General features: G+C 40.5%; 1 protein-coding gene across 1 annotated transcript; it reads right to left on the reverse strand.

The window, feature by feature from the left end:
• Positions 1-293: 293 nt before the first annotated feature.
• LOC147794964 (G1/S-specific cyclin-D2-like) lies at positions 294-18,503 on the reverse strand. Its single transcript, XM_087132397.1, has 4 exons — positions 18,492-18,503; positions 17,373-17,532; positions 13,279-13,409; positions 294-4,384 (listed from the first exon to the last, which is right to left on the reverse strand). Exons 1-4 carry the CDS (start codon positions 18,501-18,503, stop codon positions 4,151-4,153), a joined length of 537 nt encoding a protein of 178 aa, XP_086988523.1. The 3' UTR covers positions 294-4,150.
• Between the last annotated feature and the right edge of the window lie 574 nt (positions 18,504-19,077).

Consider the following 19,077-nt stretch of genomic DNA (forward strand, 5'->3'; position numbering starts at 1 on the left):
CAAGGCAAATTCTTGGAAATCAATGAACTCCAAACGATCCGAGTTCTTGAGCCCGAGGAGTTCGAGCAGAGCGGAGGCTTTGGGCATTGCGAATTCCAGTGTTAAAAATGCATAGCGCCCTCTTCTGAAGACAACCCGAATGGAGCAGAAGACAATTCGCATATTGTATTATTCATTGCGTCGAATGCTGCCTCTCTAAACTTTAAGTTTACTTCAAAGAATGGCAGTAGAAACTCGTCTTTGTCTTCTCAAAAGCTGTGGCAAAGTAAACAAACTGCAGACACACGTGAATATTTAAATTCTCACATTTTTGTTCCATTTTTATTAAAATCTCTCTTTTTTTCTTGTACCAATCGTCTTTGTCCATACCTTGTGCACACCTTCTTGTGTGCACATAATATAAATAATGACTTTTTCAGAAACACCTATTCCGTCTTACCGGTGAATCAAACGTCAAAGTCCTATATAAAAAGGGGGGTCACATTTCCTTGCAGTACTTTTCTCCTTCTCATTGCAGGACGTTCGGACATTTACCCACAAGCTGATCAAGCAATCAAGCGGTTGGATAAATATGCAGTTTTAAGCTTAAACAAAAGGAGTACACTTTTTCCACCAAGTTAGCTGCAAACGAACTTATTACATGGTTGTTGGATGTTGAAGCTTTCCCAATTTACAAGCTATAACATTTGGTCTGCCGTATACTAAGTTTCATTTGTCAGTTTATCATATTATGCAGATTGTACAGAAGGCAACATTTCGATATATTTTTTTTGGAATTTAGAATTTTTTGTTTTAAAAAACACATCTTATAGTTCACCTCAGACTAAAAATTAAAAAGACTGCCTATTAAAAAGAGCAAACCGGGAAACTCGCAGAAATTGCGTCAACAGCTTTCTAATGGGTTATACAAAAAGTATCACAACAATTGGGTAAATATAAAAACTCTCAAAACCTGTGAATAATCAAAAATGAATATTCATCACGACAGTGTCAACCACTCAAAAACATTCGACTCAAATCTAGCCGTACTAAAAATACAAAATGCAAGAGCATAATATATGCATACACTTTTCTTGGAATTTTGAGTGACTGACTAATATTGTAAAAAGTTACATGCATAAAAACCATGAAAAATGTGCACAGCATGAGACCATTGTGGGAAAGGTGGTCCAGGAAATTAGTACCAAAAGGTCTAGAAAATTAGTAACAAAAAATAATCTCCGTAAAAAAAATCAACAGTTTATTGGCTAAAAAGTTGTATACAATATAAGAACTCTGTAGAAAGTTTAAGTGAAAAAGTACATACTGTTCCCAACAGCCCCGACATGCCAACTGTTAACACGCAATGTTAAATTTTTGCATTCCATAAAAATATGTACATTCTTTTGAAACACTTTTGCGGGAAAAGTGTACACAAAGTGAAAAGCAAGTGGTTACCAAGCCTTCTGGGGGATAAGCTCCTTATCCCTTCTGATGCACATCCTATTGTTACAAGGATCACATTAACGTGTACGTGTATCAGATTAAGACTGGTTCGAAGCAATGACTGCTCCCAACCCATTCTCAACAGCATTGCGTCTCTGAAGTGAGGGGGGGAAAACAACTTCAATCAACACCCACAGGGGAATAGTTGGCAATTCTGTACTTCAAGGAAGCATTTTAGTAAAGAGGAAGTCAGTATGCAATTTAAAATATAATACCCGTTCAACAAATTTCAGCAATAAAAGTGGGAAAAAGGTGCCAATGTGAAAGTCCATGAAGAAAATTACTGTTGTATGTCTGTGGCCAGGAAGACTAGCTTGGCACATACTCGGGGCCGTGTTCCAATACTCAACTTCGTCTCCGTCTCGGGCTTCGTGTAGGAAGCCAGTCCTCTCTTGCGGGCCTGAAATGTTTAACTTTAATTGAAGTACTGTAATGTTTGGCTCTTTTGCATCTTACTTGATGTTTTGTGGCACTGTAAGACTTACTATTTTGTTTACAACTTGAAAGTCAGGAAGTAAAAAACCGTTGAAGCCTGAGACGGAGCCAAAGTCGAGTATTGGAAAACAGCCCAGATAACCTTTTCAGGGCATGAATAATGCAGGAATTCTTTTACGAAGTAAATAAAGCTAATGGAAACATGTTTTTTCCAACTTCATAGTGACGGTTTTTCAAGCCATTCTTCAAGAATTTTTTAAATTAAAAAAAAATTAAGGATACAAAAAGCCACTGCAAACAGTTGTTATAGCTATATAATTTTCGCACACAAAATTGTGAAATGGTACTTAAAAAAATTAATCTGATGACCCAATCCCAGTTCACATTTTTTGGGTGCTATGAAAGTTTCAAAACACTTTCACAAAAAAATGAATTCATTGGTTTATCAATTACACGTTAACTAGCCTGTAATTTATAAAATTATGTTGAAAGTGGCTGAAAAAACCTGCACTTCCATCTGCATAAATGCAGAATCTTCTACTCATCTCTTTTTTGCCAAATTTGGTCCTGGGTTTAATTATATAATGTACATTAATGTAACTATGGGCAAACATTACCTTGAATGTATGTCCAAAACTTTTTCACCAATGTAGGAAATGAACATGCTTCAAATTTTGTGCACAAAAAATTCATTGAAACTGTTGAGAAGACGCTACTGTAAAAACCTGTTCCATTTTAATGGCCCAGTCTTATCTTCCATCCTATTTCCACAATAAAACCACAACCACCACTTGCATAGAATGACACTCTTCCCTCAAATCACAAATGGAATCTGCCAACATTTTAAAGTTTAACAGAGTGAGGTATCAGTGACCTGGAAGATTCCATTTGGGAATCAAACACAATCATTACATTTTCTCCACAACTGTTGATAATAAGCTGCTGTCCGGTGAATATATTCAATCTAAATATATTGCAAAAGACAAACAAAAATTCACCACAAAATAATGTTTCTCTTGTTTTCCATCTGATGTCAGATTATTCAGGGAAAAAAGCCTGAACTTAGCTAAATATTGACTGTGGCCTCATGATTAATTTTCATTGAAAAAAGAAATGTATGTTTGAAACTTAAATGCAATTCCTAATATCCCTGTTTTCATCTCAACCAGTCTAAGTATGCTTAAAACCAAAACAAAGTATATGGAAACAAACAAAACACGTCAACAAAAACCACAACAAAATGGATTTGCATTAAAATGCACAGAAATTACAGCTTCACACTGTCTTTAACACCAGTATAATATTCGCACTTTCAAACACCAGTCAGGGCTGGAAATTTTTTGACCTTTCTCACAATTTTTTTTTTTTTTGTGGTTCACAGTTTCAAAATTTATTTTTTTTTCATATTTTTTACATCCTTTTTTTTTTTCTGAGAGAAAGGTTGCAGGTGAAGGGTCAAGGGTTAATTTGATGTAACAGTCTAGGGGACCAGCCCTGACATAATCGTTCTACTGGGGCACCTGCTTGTCAACGATTAAAGAAACAAACATAAAGATAAATTGAGCAAGGTCCAACATGGCCAACTGGTTCTAAGTGGCTGTGTCACTGGACAAAGCATTCCAAACAGAAAGTCAGGGGGGGCAGGGTTGTTATCAACTTTGGCTGATGTGGTTTGCCAAATCCGTATATTCTTTAGCATTCCTATGGCAATATTTGGCAAATGTGTAGCTTATTAAAGAGCCAACAAACTCTGACAGGATTTGGCAAACCCCTCTAATGTTGACTAGGCTTGAAAGTGGGACAGAGTGAATAGATTTGTTTGCACAATACCAACCCTGCTGTGAACTCTGACCTAGAGTTTAAAAGGTCAAAGAGCCATTTTAATGCAACCTCAAGCCCCCCTGCATGAAGACCTGCCAAGGGAAAAACCAAGGATAGTCTTCCCCCTACTGTCTGATATGCAACTCTAACACATCACTTTAATAAGGTTCTCACTAGAAGGATCCAGAACTGGTACCATTCCAGTCAAATTTGTTCCTTACTTTTTTCACTGTCTCTCCCCGCCCCTCCACTCAATAAAACTGTAAGGCCCGGTGAAAATGCCTGAAGACTTCTTCGATGAGCTGTCAGCAGATAATACAATTGTCCATCTTCTTTAGAAGTCTTTAGAGATTCCACAAGGGAGGGGGAGGAGGGCTTGTGGAAATGCTTGCCACACCACCAGCCAGCGTTATGATAAACTCTGGGGAGCCGGTAGCCTCGATTCTGCCATCTTTGCCATGTTTCTTCCTGACTGGTCCAGGAGCTTGGACACGTCTTGAACATCAGTCGGTGTTGTGGGCTGCTCCTTCTCATACTCACTCTCATGGTGCTTGTTGGCCTCGGGAATGTCCAGGTTTGCCGGATGAGCCAGACTGTCAGATAACAAGGACTCCATTCTCTCCTGACATGAAATGAGGTAGTCCTGTAGTGGGCAGAAAGAAAAAAAGAAACAAAAACATAGCAGTTATAATAAAAAATCTCCAAACTGTGTCTATAGCTTTGGATCATTTAGTTCAATCGGGCCTATAACGTTTTCTCCAAGGAAGCCAGCCAAGCAATATCCAGCATCTCTGTCACAGAATTTTTTTCCAGTTGTATTTCCTTTGAGTATTTTCACCAAGGCACTTTTGGAAAGGTCGTTCGGTCATCCTGACCCACAAGAAGGTCAGAAGCCTCTGTCGAGCCTATTGCAGCCAGCGGGTCTGCCTTAATTCCCTCTGCCCTCATCAGTGGCCAGGTAATAAAATTCCTATTACTGTGTGCAACCCCACACAAGTCTGATCAATAACCCCTGGGCTAATCTGCTGGGTTGGGAGCAACCTGCTGTTACTTTGCAGGCCCGCCCGCAAGAGATGGCTACCGGGCCTCCCATAAGAATAAAAGGCCAACATCGGAAGTTGGTCCATGGTGGAATTTCCCGATGGAGTTGCCAAGTGCTTTTCTTCACCCAAAGAATAGGGGCCATTGCAGAAGCATTAAGGTCACTTATTTTCAGTTTTGCAAGAAGAAAACTGAAAATATAAAGTTCAGCATTGGCTATTTTTGTAATCAAGTAGTTGTCACTGATACATGTACATGTATGAGAGAAGATCAAAGGTTGAAATGAAAAGATCAACATAATAAGGGAAGAGATAGCAAAGCAAGTTTAAGAAATTCAGGAAAAGATTATAATCCCACTCCAAGCAATTGTAATGTTAAAGAAAGGCACATGTACATGTAAACAAAAGCAACCTTTGATCAATGTCTGGTGTAATGTAAAGATTCACACATGCGCCTGGAATCTATCCAGCAAAACCAGTAAATGGCAGAAAGGCAGAAATCCAAACACTCCTGGAATTTCAATGCAAAACGAAGCTGCTTTCCCAGCATGCCATAGGGGAAAAAAAGCCTGTCTGGACAGTTAATATACACGCATGACCACCTGTATGGCGGCATAGCTGGAACGTGCATTGAACTTTCTTTCCCATGGTTGGCCCAGCGTATTGGGCTGCCAGGGCAAACTCTCAAGTCTGCTAAAAAAGTTCAGAAATGGGCCAACTCCGGTGCACACAATACTGCCAGTGTTGCCAAGTTCAGTGATTATTGATGCGTTTGGGGAGACCTGGCCTCATTCCTGTATTGGCTCTGGTGACTGAATGGGGCTGGTTTTGGAATGGTTTTGTTTTGAGCAATGCCACTACCGATTCATATACTTCCAAATTCCAATACCAGGAAGTTGGAGAAACTCGTGCTGTGAATACAGCCTGGTAGAAGAGTGTGAGATTCTTCTTCAAATGAATGCATAATAAATAGCACAACTGCTTAAACTTATTCACTGGTTGCAAAAAGAGCATGAACTGATTAAATGAGTACAAGGAAGCCTGGAAATCATGCAATAATAGAACAAAAAAGGTGTATGTTTTTGTAGGTATCGATGTATTAATGTATAAAATTTCAATGTAAAAAAACCTTGACCCATGAAGAACTTCTGGGTTTTTTTTAAACAGACCAATGATAAAACTGATTCAAAAAATTTCCACAACACTGCCTCATCATTGGCAATATTCTTGGGCAATCTGTCCAAATCTCCCACTCTTTTACAATGATCTAACGTCTTGACATGAAATGTAACTCTTTCTGATGCTAAATATTTTTATGGAGTTTAATCCTTCCTGGTGTACTCAAGTCTGACACCAAGAATTTGAGTTTGATGGGCATTGAGTGGTTCAGGGGTGAGAAAAGTGAGTGATTTAGAGGGTGCCTATTGGACAAGGACTTAATCTCATTATGCATGGTTTTATAAATCTCTCAATGCCTCTGTGGTGGCAGAGTCAATTCTAGTTGGGTTTTGTCAGCTGACGCTCCGCTTTTCTCAGTGATTGGAATGCAAACATTTCCTACATAAATCCTTGGCTCACACAGAGGGACTCCCATTTACATCACTACTTAAAACTTCCGCCAAGGTGAAGTACACTACATACACCATGCCCGTTGTCTGTGTGGTTACTCAACATGGCATCATTCTAATTGCCTCTTCTTTCCTACTCATAGGTAGACATTGCTGCATATTACATCAGATTTTAACTTGTTTCTTTAAAAAAACCTGTTAGCCATGGATCAAGAACTTTTGTCTGGAAGTGGAATTTTGGATATTTCTGGTTGCTGTTCTAGCTGTGTGAAAAGAACTGCAGGGAAGAATTTCAAATAGCCGAATACACTGGGAGCACTCTTCACTTTTTGCGATTGGTAACAGAAGTTCAGGGTCATTTCTTTTCACTTTTTTTGACAAGTTTCGGGGAATCATTCACTGCCAGTTGACGCATAGCATGCTACAGTCAGCCTCACTTTCATTTTGGCAGCCTTTTGTAAAACCCATGCTCCAAATTGATGAGAATGCACAACCGGGGTCATGGGTATGTCCTCGCCGGTTTATTGTCGCCTGTGCCGGGAGGAAGCCACTTTGCTTCTGATGGCCCCTCAGTGGGACACTGGGGCGGCTGCAATTTGTGCAACGTGACAAACCGGAGGTATCACCGTGGTATATAAACAATGGTCGCAAGACGATACGGGCATCAAATGGGGAATACATATAAAAATAAATGGGGCCAGATCGGATCCGACTTTGAGCAGAGCAGATATTATCAATTACTAGACCACAGTGGAAGGGGAGGAAGTCTGGAGAAGTTCTTGCTTCCGGTACTGCAATTGGTACAACCACCACCACAAGTAGGGCTAGACTCGTTGTACTTTAGACACCAAAGATACCTGAGCTTAAGTTGTCGAACAGTACAATGTTAATAAACACTTGGAATCTCTATGTTCAAATAAAATACTTCTGGGAGTGTAGTGACTGTTATCATTTGTCACTACAAGGAATTATGGAGTCAGTCTATTCTTCCACTTTTGCATTGGAAACTTGCCACTGAGCTGTACCAGCCAACTTAAGACTCTCATATACAGGATACCCCCCCCCCAAAAAAACTAAAGCCAAAGCAGATACCCCCCTCACACTGTGTATTTATGTACTTGGTATGCCAGGCCAAACAAGGAGAGCACCCTGAACAAATATTGAAGTTAGCTAACTTTATGGTGGGGCAGGAATAAAGTCCAGAGCAAATCAAAACTTCCAATCTCAAACCAACAAATCAGGTTGATTGCACACATAACATGTGTCTGTCGTGCCACAGGTATCCCATCCCCGCCCACTCACACCGCATACCTCAACCAACAGAAATGTTTAAGGTGGTTTTGGGTTTGACGGTCAAATCAAGGCCTGCTCGCGGTTTCATTACTGCTGCCACAACATGGCTGCCAGACTCACTTTTCCAACATGTTTTCTCGTAAAGTCTCCAAAACTGATCAAGTTTCCTTCTTCATTAAATTAGCCAGTTACTTTGGTTTTCCCTTCACAGTGCCAGCACCTTATGCCAGCACCATATGCCAAGAACAACTTTATTTTTGTGTACAGACAGCCCCTTTAAGGGTGTAACAAGAAACAGAGAGAAACAGAATTCACCAAGAGGCTTATCTACGCCACCCACTCTGAGGGTATCAGGGTGCTTGCCCTTGCTGGATCACATGGTCGGATCTGGCAATGTAATTTGTACCAAATTCCTACCGAAATAACAGAACCACCAGTGTAAAGTAAGTAGCCTTGTAAGAGGGACTGATCAGCTCACATTGGGTTGCGCAGGAACAATATATCCCTCAGTTTGCCTGACCATTCCTGGCTGGCCTCAAGGATTTCTTAATAGGAGGCCAGAAGGTCAATCAGTGGTCTAAATTTTCATTGGCTTTATCAACATGGCTCAACAATCATGTCTGGGTCCCCCCCCACCACACACAGACATCCACACATACACCCACACACACACTTTTTTTTGTACTTCAAAATAGTCAGGTGAAATCCTAAAGTTCAGAGCTATTATTTGACTTCAATCGTGGTGATTTTTTTTCCCTTCAGAAGAGGAGCTGAAATTGCCCCAGCTTTGCTCCACCAGTCTTCTTCACATACAAACCACACAAATTTTGATGAAATTGAAGGTCAATGATTACATGTACATGTACTGGACAGAACTCAGATCACAGCCCTGAAAAACCGGTTCTCTAATCTTTGTTCAGTATTCAGACAGAAAGACTTTCTGGAGAGCTTTTGTTTTGTGTGTGTGTGTGTGTGTAATTTTCGGAGGTGTGGGTGACAGTCCTATGTATGCGTAAACAAAGGACTGAAATCCAGTACAGGCTGAGAGGTAGACAGCCAACTGGAAGTGGCAAGAAACTTGACACAAATCCAACATTCCTTCCTGGGCACCATGGAAACCTGGTCCACGCACATGTAGTATCCCCCCTCCAAAGGGTACATGTATCCCTTTGCAAGTGCTTGTTTGCTCAGGAACCCCAGACGACTTGATTTTAGATCAATAAATAATGGCGCACCTTTGCTGAATTCACTGGTTGGTCATTTGAGGGGTCTTGTTTTTGTTTCTCGGTTGTTGTGTGAGCGCTCAGTTTTGGGTGGAGGGAAAAGAAGTCGGAAGTCCAAATCCCAGATTATTTTTCTATACACATTGGCACTGACCCTGGGGTGACCTCTCTTTGCTAGTAGGGTTTAGTGGAAAGTAAGCTCACTTATTATTGGTGACACTTGATCTCATTCAAACTATTCAACCAACAGATGATGAAACCTCACCAGGAAAAGAGCGCAATCCTGCTGCTTTTGCCCTTGATCCATTAGCAACAATCAATTCTAGCCAGGGCAATGTGAAGAATTATTGTTCCAGTCCAAATAGCCAAGCAATAAAAACCAGAGAAAAATGAACTGGTTTAATTGATTATCAGTGCCAATAAAAACCAGGACAATATTTTCATCTGTCACTTAGGGTATGTGAGATTTGGGGCTGGAGCCACTAACAGGTGTCTAATGGCACATCTGAGCTGACCAGCCCTGATGAACTTGTCTCTACATTCCATCAGGTAGCAGAACTCCATATCACCACGGTAACAACTCCAGGGAGGGTAAACCAAAAGTAGGTCACCTGTTGCAGCGTACACTTCCTCTGTGTGCACAAACTTGCCTTGTCTGAGAGTGAGACAGGAATTTGAGGGAAGAGGTTGAAAAGGGAGCAGACAGGGTGATCCTCTGAATTATGAGGCCACCTCAGAGGGAACCTGAGAAGTTTTGGCACTGGCGGCAGGGCAGTGCAAACAGAAGTACTTGCAAGGGGCGCTGGAACTTGGAAGGACCAAGAGAGCATTAGTGGTTGGAGAGGTCAGCTGACAGGAGACATCACTTTCTACTTCTCCAGCACAACCACTGAAGAGGCTGCTCTAAATTCTCAAAGGGAAAGACTTGGAAGCTGGCACCAACAGACACACAAAGGTACAAAGGAAGAATGGTTTTGACATCAAAAATGATTGACCAACCTTAAAGGGGGGAGGTAAAAAGGCACCGGCAAGGCCACACAGCAAGGTTGCCAGCCAGGTCATAGAGCACTGGCAAAGCATAACCAAAACAAAGGGGTCTACTGAAACAAAAGCCTCTCTCATCAATGTTCAAAACTGCAGGAAATGTTTACCAGACTGCATGCCAACCTGTGTCACTGACAAGAGAAAGTCATTACCAAAAGAAATTTGCATGGTGCCGTGCTGAAAGTGCCTGTGCCAAATTTACATTTGAGGTCCATTTTGAAGGTCTGGAGTCATTCTGTGAGACGGGAAAAGAAAGCCCTGTGTGGTCCTCCATCAAATGTAAAGTTGTTAGACACACACGGACAATGAGATAAAGTTACTTCCAAGCAAAACTACATGCAGTGTAGACACATTTGAGATTCAGAATGACATACTTTCATTTGAAATGCTCTGATGATGCATGTGGATGTCAAGCTTGGAAATTCATGCACCTGCCACAGCATAAAAAGTAGTGGCCAACAGCACAACAAAGCTGGGCAATTACTTTGCAGACCCTTATTGTGCAGGAAATTGGAATGCGCTCCAATTCTGATGTAACCTCAGGTCACCTCCTGACCAGACCCATTGGAATTCCAATTTAATCCCCGCCTTGTTTCACACATTATTGTCCAGGAACTGTGGGCTTATCTAGGCTTTGTTGTTCTTGTACTGATATCGCAGACCCCCAGTCTGGAGGAAAAGGGTGGATTTACTGGGAACTTAGTATGGAGACAGGAGACAGACTGATGGCAGCTGGGGTGACCATCATCATGCTGCATGTTCTATAGGCATTCTGCTCACCCATGAAAGTTGAATTGACTGGCTTCAATGCAGCAAAGCTGGAGAGTCTGTCACATGGGATCTACGTACATCATGCATGCCTACATCAATGAAACCAACTGTCAAGGATATTCCAAACAGTTCCACCAAGACAACAAACCAAAGCTTTCATGTAATCTTTGTATTTCACCAACTAGCCACAGATTGTTGCCAGTGTTTTATGATCAAACTTAAGATATTAATTTAATTCCTATTTGTCATATTGTCCTATTTCCTCCACTTTCGAAAACAAAAATCCTAAAATACTGAAGCAAAAAAAAAAAAAAGACAAGAAACTATCCGGCAGTTTGGAATGCAATCCACAATTTAGCTGAAAGCATAGGAAAATGTACTACAAATTAGGCTGGGAACAGTGTGAAAGGCATCAAAGTTGGCCACAAATTATACCCAAGAGGTTCTACCCCACTCTGGAAATGGTTTTCCAAAGTCCCTCTAGACAGGTTACAGAGAAAAAACTCCTTCAACCCTTGATGATGTGGTTCCTAAGGTCATGACCAGTTTTATGACATCAGCTTGGGTCACTGACTCCTAAAAGTTTAAAAGTCTTTTTGCTCTCATCAAGATGCATGTATAATGGAAACATGTTTCTATATAACTCCAACGGAAAATATGCTAACACATATTGGTCCCACAACATTATGTGGTAATCTGTTTTTCAACTGAGAAAATTGAAAATGAACGCTCAAAAAATTCTCCAATGTACTCTACAGTGAGTCTGGATTAAACCACTTGAGTGACTTGTACAAGTTCTTCAAATTTGTACAAGTTCTTTAAATTCAACTGAGAAAATTGAAAATGAACGCTCCAAAAATTCTCCAATGTACTCTACAGTGAGTCTGGATTAAACCACTTGAGCAACTTGAGCAACTTGTACAAGTTCTTTAAATTTGTACAAGTTCTTTAAATTTAGGAGAACCCTTTCCACCAACTAAGGGGTGGGTCAGGTCTCCCCCCACACACACAAATACCTTTCTAATTACGAATCATTTATAATTAAACTAAGTCTGTGTATTGTGTTTGGGCACTTTTACCTGTGCACTGTCAATAAAAAAAATACATCACCATCCATTCAAAAGTTAGTCATGTTCAGAGAACACCATTTTAAAAATGTGTGCCTAAACAAGCACAAGACTTCAGAATAAGAAAAATTCAAGGGGGATTGGCTTGGAAAAAAAAACCAAACAAAAACAAGTGTGGCAGGGATATGGAAAGGAGTGTCGTTGTAGATGCAGCTTATCACTCTCTTGGTGTTAATCTTTGGGTTTCTTTGCCACAGTTTTTATGGGTGCACATGCCAAGGGATTTAACATGTTTCTGGGCAGTTATTGGGTATCGTTCTGGCGGTTTGTGCAAACTAGGAGCCTGTGAGGAAAATGTCCATGTTTATCCACGAGATTGGTTTATTCGGCAGCACTGTGGTGCTCTGAAAAGCTTCAATAAGGATTAGCCATAGTGTGGAAGACATGGCACAGCCAAACAGGATTCTGTGGTCTGCTGATTTCATCTACAAACAGCCACCGAATGTTTTTGTGAATTTTGTAACGAGAAAAAAAAGCCCTCTCGGAGCCGAATTTCTAAAGGGGAACAGAAAATTGAGACAGTAACGACACGGTCTTATGGTACACTGCCTACAGAAAACAGTAGTGGGACGATTCCAGGGAGCATTGACATGGATCAGTGAAAAGCTGACAAGGAAGCCCAACAATGAGAAGCCTGCAAAGTAGGAAGAAAGGGAATGATGACTAAACTGGGAAACCAATCCCCTAAACAAAGAGTGGATTATACCTGTAGCGATCGAGCAGGGAAGGAGACAAGTCATTTTGCCTGACGCGTGCAAAGTGTGTTTGACATTAAATTGGGGACAGTGAGAGACCCCATGGTCAAAAGTTATATTTGCTGCTGGTACTCCAAGGGCAACACCGCAGACCAATCAAAATGCCTCTGGACACCAGTTGCTAGGTAGTCTTTAATTAGTGGTTGCCATGGGACAGGTTGGCAGGCCTCCAGGCATGTTTAAAAAGGGTTTAGGATTTGTTAGGTAAACACATTGTATGGTGGGGGGGGCCTTGTATGCCATGGGACTTTTCGTTTTGAGTCCTTTGAACCGATAAAAAAAGCACAAGTGCTAATTACAGGCATGGGCCTACTGGGTAAACAGTTCCTCCTCTGTGCTGGTGCTGCACACAAGTCTCATTTCCGAAGTTGTTCTCAAGATAAATTTACCCAGTTTACAATTGAGCACTAGCTGAATATACAGAGTTAGCAGTTGGACAATGTAGGGGCTTTTTGGGTTGCTGTTAGAGTCATTTGAAGAAGTATGTCAGCTCTTGTTTACCTGTGTACAGTGGGCCTGGGCTAACACTGTATTATGATGTAAAATACTTCAGTCCACTTCAGACAGTCATTAACATATCCCCAAGCATGCCAACTTTCAGCCAATCACAGTGAAGGTATAAACTTATACAGATAGTCAAAGCAGATATGTCACTACTTAGCAATGACCAACCTATGGGTGGTTAAATGGAAGCACGCAAGGATAAAACTACTCACTGTTTCAATCTTTGTGATCCTGTGTAGTTTGTCCATCAGCTTCGGAATTGGCATTTGTGATGAACCATGCGCTACTGCGCCTACACTGCTAGCTGCTATGATTGAAGGCATTTGCCTTGCAAAACTGTATTCTGAAAAACAAAATAAAAAAGGTAGAACTTTTAAGTATGTTAGTTGTAGCCAGCTGACTTGATCAAGGTTTGCAGTGTTTGCAAACACAATGGTAAAAACTGAATTATATCCAGCATCTCCCGCACAAAATGCGCATACAGCAGAATTAATTTATCGTGGTTTCAAAAGGGTTCAAGGGTGAGAAGTACAAATACCTGAAACTGCTCTGGGAAGTCACCTGTCCTCACAAAATCCCCCCCCCAGCTGTCAACCAAAAAGAACTGCCAGATATGCTTTCAGTTAACTATGACACTAGTTGGATCTTTGCACTTTTCGTAGATTTATAAAGGCTGAATCAATGGCAACAGTAGCTGGTGGATCAAAGCATAAATTACCTCTTTCCCCACAAATCAAGGTTGTAATGTCCACATTGTAAATTAACACCAGCCCAAATATGACACTTGGACCATAACACTATTGTCCCCACTGTCAAAAAGTTTGGCTTGTATACCATTAAGGGTCTGGCATGTGTAGTTTCTAAAATATGAAATAAAAATCCGGAATGGAAGGAAAGAACAGACCTTACAGTGAGATTAATGGCAACTGTTGTGAGAGCCTGGCATTTGCTCATAAAACATCCAAAATACATTGGAAAACAGCAAAATCTTATAGGTTAACCTGTCACCCACATTGACCCAAAAAAATCATCCTTTAGATGGGCACATTCAGGTGACATTATATCAGTCTACATCAAAAAGGGGTACAGGCCACAAACAAGTTCCTGGCAAACTGCAAGTCTGAAGTGATGTAAGTATTAAATAATTACATTAAATAAACAATGAAATGGTTGACAATTAGTTGAATTACAGAACTTGAAATTCCCTTTATTTATATTTTTGAAACAGTCTCAACCTTTATCAAGTCTGATAAAAAGTGCAAAATACCGTACCTAAAATAGGAATTAAGTATGCACCACTGATCAACAAATTCAGAAAAATACCTAGTTGAAAATTTTAACTCGGCTCACTCAATTCAATATTCAAAACCATTCCTTGATTTGTCTTTTGACTTGGATGCTTAACAAAGGACTCAAACCAACAATTGTTTTTTTAAGATTTAGGATTAGAGGGCATGTGGTCTCTTTTGAAGTGATCTTTTCCCTGCCATTTATGTTGAATTCTTTGGCCACAGATAGCACATATTCAAGAACCATGCTGTCAGATGGTGGGTTGTTCCTTTAAATTAACCGCGACTGCTGCCAATGATAGCCCCACTTTCGTCCATTTCTGGAACAATGAATAAGTGGTCAATAAAGACGACAGTGCACGTTACGAATCTTTTGAAAAATTCCGGCATGCTAGGGCTCTCCTCTGAAAAGGGACCAACCCCGGGCACTGTTCCTCTTGAGATGCCACTTCCTTTCTTTGAGGCACTTAAGCCCCTCGAAAAATAGGGGGTGCCTCAAGGGGACACATTTCTCAGGATGAGTCTCAGAAGAGGCCCAAAGTTTTGTTTTGCATCATACCCAGGTAGCTCTCTCAGGCAGACCGTGGGAGAGAGACTCTTGCTCTGAAGAGAGCTATGTTGCTAATCCAATTTTCACCAGGAAAGAGAGAGCAAATAATTACATGGAAATCCTTAGTTATAATTTTTTTCTTTCAAAAAGGATTTTCAAGAAAGAAAAATACACCAAGAAAATCTCTTTTATGTTGCATCACGTTGGAACGATACATATAGCTATTGTGTTTTTCATACAAGTTGAGTTTCAGCACAATGGAGGACTAAACAGAAAAGTGATCTTTGTTCAAATAGGTGATTTCAGGAGAAAAAATGCAAGTTGTGCAAAGGGTTCAGAACTCTTGCCAAAAGTTACGCATGATTGAATCCAGCAATTTCATTTTCTGGAGGGTGTTTCATCACTTCATCTGTTACAACGATGTTACGTGACAAAGAAGGAAACAGCTTAAGCATGATCAATGTGACCACCGCTCAACAGCAATAAGGGAGGGAAAAGTCACAAAACAAACAAAGGGAAATCCAACAAAGCTACCATGTCAACTATGACATGGCATGACAAGATGGCTTTGAAATCCAGAAGAAAAAAATGCCTATGCGACAAACTTTTTTGAGTAGATATTTGAAGCATTATTTATAACTTAAGGTGGAACTATCAATTTGGACTGAATATGTGTCCTAGGTAGGAAACCCTGGCAACTTTACAAGTGGCCCTAATTTTCTCATGGGGGGGGGAGAGCTAAATTCCCACCTGTTCATTCATACTTTTAACCCTTTCCTTTGAGTCTGCAGGTAAATCTGCAAAACTAAATTTCTCTTGAAATAATCACCAGGAGATATTTGTCCCTTTAGTTTTCACTGGCTTTGTCAACACGAGAGTGGAATTCAAGTTATTCCACAGCTTAAAAGAAAGCGGTAGTTAAAGTTTGGGATTCATTATTTTGTACGCCAAGTGGAATGCAGCAAAAAACTTCTTCTGGAATAACTTTCATTTCTGCCAGCAACTGTTTACTTTTTGTGTTTGGTAGCACCTACCCTTCCCTTGTTCCCTTCGAAGTTAAAAAGCCAACACGCATGCTTTTGGTCCATTTGGTCCTGCTTTCATTTGGTGAGGGAAAGGGCAGTTACATTGTATAGCAGTTTTAAGTTAAATTCCAATGGATTAAAGGGGCAGTACAAGTTCCTCCTTGAAGATAAGAGAATGGGTAGGCTCTAATTGTCAATTAAATCATGAAAATCTGAGCGTGTGAGTGGAGGGGGTATGGCAATTTTTCGGAGCCTACTTGCTTCATCACTGCAGAACTGCCAATTGGATACATGGTTTATTGATATTCTCAAGGATCTTCACTTTAACCAGTGACCAGTGGAATACCACACTTCTTAAAGAATGGGAACTCTGTTTGGAGTCACAGCCGCCAATGCAATCATGTATGCCTGAGTAAAATACCTAAGGTGCTAGCTGGTTTACTACCTATGGAGTTACCAGCCAGGGCAAACAAGAAGGGCCTAGGCTCCAAGGTAAAATCATGTAGTTTGTAGGTTTGGTATGTGGGGAGTGACTATCTGCACTTTCAGAAACATGTTTTCAGATACAAGAAATCATGATGAAATACAGAAATTGTTCACAACTGAGGTCATACTTGTTCCCATGGAGCCACTATCCTTGTCAAACCAACTGGCCGATCAGGAGGGGGGTTAAACAACTAACTTCTATAATAAGACAAAACTTCTTTGAACTGCTCTAGTCCTGTCAGGACGCACAGTTTGGAATTGCCAAGATTCCACTTTTCTTGCTGTTATTCCTTTGGGGCCATGTAAATGTACACGTAGCAGTATGTCTACCAAACAGTCAGCACATTCCACAGCCTATTGTATTTTCCAGTCTTATTGTGCAATGTGTGGGAGCATGACACCCGCTTAAGCCCTGATCAATGCCCTTAGCCTATTGGTGGCCTTGTTACCATGCACAGCGTCCTCTGTTGGTAGGTAAAATTACTGTGGTGATGAATGAGGGGTTTTTGCTTTGTGATTGCTTTTCCAGATAATAAATTTGATCAGCACAACTTCCCAAACAATAAACTATTTTAATGTCCCAAATCAAATTTTAACACTGCAAAAGTGCTTTTCCCTGCTATAAAATCAATGAACTTGTATTTAAGAAGTTTTAAAATGGAAACTTACCTGTAAAAAGAGTACTTTAGAAGTATGCATCCAGCGTGTGCAAGTAACATTTCAATACAACAGGCATTTGTACATCACAGACCATACACCTCTCCCCTTTGAAGATTCATAATCCACATGGAAAAACTCAAAATACATGTACCTCTGGCGTTACAGACAAAACTGCTGCAATCTTTTATACCATGAACCTGCAATGAGTCAGGAATTCTGTCTACGCTTTTTGCTCAGTGGCCCTGTACGCTCAAGTAACAAGTTCCTTTTTGCCCCAACCCCGCCCATTTTTTTACCTGTTGCGCACAGGGCGATGAAAGTCTGAGCATGCCGTCTTAGTCTCTGGGCACACTCCTTTGAGATGGGTAATCTGTGGAGGATTTGTTCCAAGAAATCGTTTGGAGTTATTGCAGACAGGTCCCATTTTAATTTACGAAGCACAATCAGCTCAAATTGCTGCAGAGAGAAAAGATAGGGAGAAAACAAAAAAGGAAACGGAAAAAATTAATATTCAAGAGAAAAAATGCCAAATAAAAAACTCCAGATTTTATAGATCTAGTCCAATTCAATACTTGCAAAGTACAGAATTTTCAAGATTACAGCAACTAAGTGAATATATAAGTGTACAATTAACAATTTTTGGTTTGACCGGGAGTCAGGTTGGCAAGATAGTTCTTTCCTTGCCTTCCACCCCGGGTTTGATTCTCGGCCCGGTCCACATGTGGATTGGGTTTTCAGTCCCTACCTGATTCCGTGGGTTTTACCCAGAATATTCCTCTGGGGTTGTCCTCCCACCTCTAAACTGTAACTGCTTCTGTCTCCCCTTTACTTATGTTGGTGAATGTGGGTCATTTGGCGGCTGCCTGAGGCACCCTTGTATGCCATCGGCTCAACCATGTTTAAACGTAATCATTGTTCCACGCTTAATGTCTTCATTGTACAGCGCATTTGAACATATCTATAAGAAATTTGCACTTTACAAATGAATAAATTATTATTTAGTTACAAAAGGAACTCTGCATTCAAAAAGTGAGGAAATGCTCTCAATCAAACCAGAAAAAAAATTATAAACTAATGATGCAAAGCAATCAGAGAATGAAGCACAGGTATTTCTTAAACCAAGGAAAACATGATCCAAAAAAAAAAAAACACTTTATGCAAAACTGAACAGGCCAGAAGAAACGAATTGGGTTATCGCTGTCTATCCAACAGCGCATAGGATCAAGAAGGGGCAATTGAGAAGATGATGAAGCTATGTTCAGTTTTCAGAGTTGTGAAGGAAAACCAAGGATAAATTGTCAGGGAAAACCCACGGAATCAGGCTGGGACTGAAAACCCAATCCACAAGCCGACCTAGATGAGATTTGAACCCAGATGGCAGAGGTGGAAGGCAAGGAAAGAGCCGCTACACCAACCTGACTCCCCATCATGTTCCAGACAAAAAATTTCAGACTGATCTACTACTGTTAACTGTCCCACCCCAATCTGATGGTCTGTCTCCTCACAGGAGGATGACTGAATGACTAATGTGATCTCAAACCAGCTGACCACCAACCATCTAACCCCTCCAACTCACACAGGAAGTATCAGATTTACTTTAAACCTCTCCAAGTACTGTGCTAATTACACACAGGCTCGTGGTGATTATAAACAGAATCATTCCTAGAAATATGCCCCAAGGAAACCACAAAAGTAACAAAGACTAGTGGCAATATTGTGTTGCTACCAGGTTGAGGAGTCTTCAAAATTTTCCCAGGAAAAAAAATTGAGACTTGGGCAACCATGCGGGTAAACTGAGATAAGTTGTTTAGCGTCTCACCATAAAGATGAATACCCAAGCCATTTAAAGTAACTTCATGCCATAAATGCTAAAAATCAAGCATTTTGGAGTTATTAAGCTTTCATAAATAATGTTAGAGGAACAGGTTATAGCTCTCCTGGAAAGGTGTAAATGACAACAATCTTTGAAACCTGTTGTTTGTTTTCCAAGCAACTTTTGAA

This window comes from Acanthaster planci, unplaced genomic scaffold, assembly GCF_054643075.1.
Source record: "Acanthaster planci isolate LZ-2023a unplaced genomic scaffold, COTS_SCS Contig256, whole genome shotgun sequence".
NCBI lineage: Eukaryota > Metazoa > Echinodermata > Asteroidea > Valvatida > Acanthasteridae > Acanthaster > Acanthaster planci.